At 68.1% G+C, this 3,885-nt stretch overlaps 1 protein-coding gene across 1 annotated transcript; it reads left to right on the forward strand.

Moving 5' to 3' along the window:
- Nucleotides 1–1,182: 1,182 nt before the first annotated feature.
- IRF2BP2 (interferon regulatory factor 2 binding protein 2) lies at nt 1,183–3,459 on the forward strand. Its single transcript, XM_063329019.1, has 2 exons — nt 1,183–2,358; nt 2,607–3,459. The coding sequence occupies exons 1-2, from the start codon at nt 1,320–1,322 to the stop codon at nt 3,323–3,325; spliced, it is 1,758 nt and encodes a 585-aa protein (XP_063185089.1). The 5' UTR covers nt 1,183–1,319; the 3' UTR covers nt 3,326–3,459.
- Nucleotides 3,460–3,885: the final 426 nt, after the last annotated feature.

A 3,885-nucleotide genomic window follows, 5' to 3' on the forward strand; every position in this document is an offset into this window, starting at 1 on the left:
CCTCTTTTCCTCCTACCCTTGCCCCCGCCCGGTGTTTCGGTGGGGATGCGGGCGGCGGGTGAGCGATTCGCCGCGTGGAAGGGGGACGGGGAGATATGTCTGCAGGTTTTTTTTTTTAGGCGTTTTGCTTAGTCTGTGTGAATTTTGCTAATCTGCATTAGAGAACCGCTGGTTTGTGGTTGAAAATGACAGGAAATCTAGAACGTCCTATTTCCTGTGTACAATGACAACAGTTAAAAAAAAAAAGAAAAAAAAAAAAAGATGGGTAATCGTTGTATTTGTTTATAATGGTGCCTCCTGCCCCGGCGGGGAGAACAAAGCCGGGCAACGGCGCGGGAGGGCGCCGGCCCCAGCCCGGCGGTGGGACTGACCGGCCCCGGGGACGAGGCGGGGACCCCGCAGCCGCGGGGCTCGCCCGGGGCGCCGCACCGTGCCCCCAAGGTCACCGGCCGAACGGGGGGACGACACACGACACCGAGCCCCCCTTAACCGCCCCCCCCCCCCCCATGCATCTCTGCGTCCGCGTGTGGCAGGTTTCGGCAAAGCCCCTCGGCGGCGCAGGAAACGGCAATAAAAACAATAATAAAAATAATAACAGAAGGAGGGAGCTGCAGCGCACCCCCGCCCCTCGCCTTGTCCCACAGCCCTGCCCGAGGGCCAGACGGGGCGGGGGCGCGGCGGCCCCCCCCGGCGGCAGGAGGAACCCCCGGTGCCGGTGCCGGTGGCGGGGGCGCGGGCAGGGGCCGGGGCCGGGATCGCGGCGGCGGCGGGGCGGGGGCGCCCATCGCGCAGGCGCGGCCGGCAACTGTCGAAGAATCGAGGCGGCGGCGGCGCGCAGAGGCGGCGGTGGCGGCTGGAACCCTGCACGGCACGGCGCCGCCGCCAGCCCCGGCCCCGGCCCCCGCGGCAGTCCCCGCCCCGCCCCGCCGCGCCGGCCCCCGCCGCCCCGCGCCGCCCCGTAGTAGCCAGCGAGCGGGGGAGCCGTGCGGGCGGCAGCGGCCGCAGCCCTGCGCCAGCCGCGCCGCGGAGATGCGCGTCCCCGCCGCCCTGTGAGCGCCGCCGGCGGAGACGGCGAGGGGAACGGCGTCCCCCGCAGCGGCTCTGCCTGCCGGGGCGCCCGCCGCGCCCCGCTCCAGCGCACGGAAGAGGAAGGCGAGGGGGAGGGGGCCCCCCGGACGGTCCCGCTGCGGCCGCGGCGCCCGAGCCTCCCCGTCGGGACTCCGGTGGCGAGGGGCGGAGGAGGAGGAGGAGGAGGAGGAGGCGGCGGCGGCGGCCGGAGCCGGAGCGGGGGGCGCTCGCCGCTGCCCCGGGGCCGGGACATGTCGTCGGCGGCGGTGGCGGCTGCTTCCCGCAGGCAGTCGTGCTACCTGTGCGACCTGCCCCGCATGCCCTGGGCCATGATCTGGGACTTCACCGAGCCCGTCTGCCGGGGCTGCGTCAACTACGAGGGCGCCGACCGGGTGGAGTTCGTCATCGACACGGCGCGGCAGCTGAAGCGGGCGCACGGCTGCTTCCCCGAGGGCCGGGCCCCGCCGCCGCCCCACGCCAAGCAGCCGCCGCTCTCCGCCAAGGAGCTCCTGGCGCAGCAGCAGCAGCTCGGTCACGCCGCGGCGGCGGAGGCGGCGGGGCGGCCGCCGCCGCAGACCCTGGAGCGCTACTCGCTGGCGGCCGAGCGGCCGCCGCCCCGCCTGGGCGCCGAGTACGGCGGCGGCCGGCAGGTCAACGGCATCCTGGTGCCCAACGGCTTCCCCAAGCCCGAAGAACCGCCCGAGCTCAACCGGCAGAGCCCCAACCCGCGGCGGACGCACGCCGTGCCCCCCACCCTGGTGCCGCTGGTGAACGGCGCCGGGCTCCCCGCCGCCATCGGCGGCCTGGGCAGCCGCGCCGCCGCCGCCGCCGCCGCCTCGCTGGCCGCCATCTCCGCCGCGCCCGCCCCGATGGCCGTTCCCGTCCCCCAGCAGCCGGCAGCGGCGGCGCAGGCGGCGGGGCAGGCGGCGGGGCAGCCCGGCGAGCTGGGGCACAAGCGCCCGGGCTCCGTCTCTTCCTCCTCCTCCTCCTCGGCCGGCGGCGGCGGCGCGGCGGGGGAGCACGACGGCGGTGGCGCCAAGGAGAAGCGGGGCTCGGCCGAGAGCCTGCCGGCGGCGGCGGCGGCGGAGCTGGCCGCCGAGGGCAAGGCCCGGCCGGGCGGCGAGCAGGAGTGGCTGGCCAAGCCCAAGACGGTGCGGGACACGCTGCTGGCCTTGCACCAGCACGGCGGCCACGCCGTGCCGCCCTTCGACAGCAAGTTCAAGAAGGAGCCGGGCATGGCAGGCGGCAGGCTGCTGGGCTACGAGACCAACGGCGCCGTGGCCAAGCCAGGTGAGGCGGCTGGGGCCGGGGGGCGGCGGGCAGGGCAGGGCAAGGGAGGGCAGGGTTGCGGGGGGCTCTCCCGGGATGCGGGGCGGGGGATGGCGGGAGGCGTCGAGGCGGCGGCCCGACGGCCACCCGTTTCTGCGGTTGCACGGCGGTGACCCCCGTGCTCGGCAGCGCGTTGCGACTGGGCTGCCTTCTCACCCGCCTCCTCTTCTTCCTCCTTCCCCCCCCCCCGACCCGCTCTGCCTCCGCAGGGGCCCGGGCCGCCCGGAAGAGGAAGCCTTCCCCCGAGCCGGAGGGCGAGGCGGGACCCCCGAAGATCAACGGGGAGGCGCAGCCCTGGCTGCCCACCTCGTCGGAAGGGATGAAGCTGCCGCTGACGGCCACCCCTTTCATGTCGCCCCCGCCGCCCACCGCCTCGCCCCACTCCAACCGGACCACGCCGCCCGAGGCGGCCCAGAACGGCCAGTCCCCCATGGCCGCCCTCATTTTGGTGGCGGACAATGCCGGGGGCAACCACGCCTCCAAAGACGCCAACCAGGTCCACTCCACCACGCGGAGGAACAGCAGCAGCCCCCCCTCGCCCTCCGCCATGAACCAAAGAAGGCTGGGCCCCGGCGGCAGGGAGGTGCCGGGCCAGGGGGCCAACGCGGCGGGCGGGCTGGAGCCCGTCCACCCCGCCAGCCTGCCGGACTCGTCCCTCGCCGCCAGCGTCCCCTTGTGTTGTACCCTCTGCCACGAGCGCCTGGAAGACACCCACTTCGTGCAGTGTCCCTCCGTCCCCTCCCACAAGTTCTGCTTCCCCTGCTCCCGGCAGAGCATCAAGCAGCAGGGAGCCAGCGGCGAGGTGTATTGCCCCAGCGGGGAGAAGTGTCCCCTGGTGGGCTCCAACGTCCCCTGGGCCTTCATGCAGGGGGAGATCGCCACCATCCTGGCCGGAGATGTGAAAGTGAAAAAGGAGAGGGACTCGTGACTTGCCCGCTCTCGCCGCCCGACGTCACCTTGAACTCGAACTGCTCGAATTCTGTATATATCTATAAATATATATATATAAATATATATATATCTCCAAGACAAGGGAAATGTAGACTTCATAAACATGGCTGTATAATTTTGATTTTTTTGAATACATTGTGTTTCTATATTTTTTGAAGACAAAAGGTATGTACTTATAAAGGCATTTCTTCTAATTCTTCTCCTTTTTTGTTTTGGTTTTTTTTTGTTTTGGTTTTTTTTTTGTTGTTTTGGTTTTTCTTTTTTCCCTTTTGTTATAGCAACTATTTGTTGTGCTTCCCTGGTGACAGTTACTGTTCAATGTAGGCTGTGACTTGCGCTGCTTTTTTTAGAGAGCACTTGGCAAACCAGAAATGCTTCTAGCTGTATTTGTATGCACTTGTTTCTTTTTTTTTCCTTTTTCTTTCTTTCTTTTTTTTTTTTTTTAAATGCCAAATACACTTTCTGACATTGTAAAGATTGCCTTACTGTCTGTGATTCCTTATTCCTGGCCCCTGTCCTGTAGAGCTGGTCGCATGC

Source organism: Chroicocephalus ridibundus, chromosome 3 (assembly GCF_963924245.1).
Source record: "Chroicocephalus ridibundus chromosome 3, bChrRid1.1, whole genome shotgun sequence".
Taxonomy (NCBI): domain Eukaryota; kingdom Metazoa; phylum Chordata; class Aves; order Charadriiformes; family Laridae; genus Chroicocephalus; species Chroicocephalus ridibundus.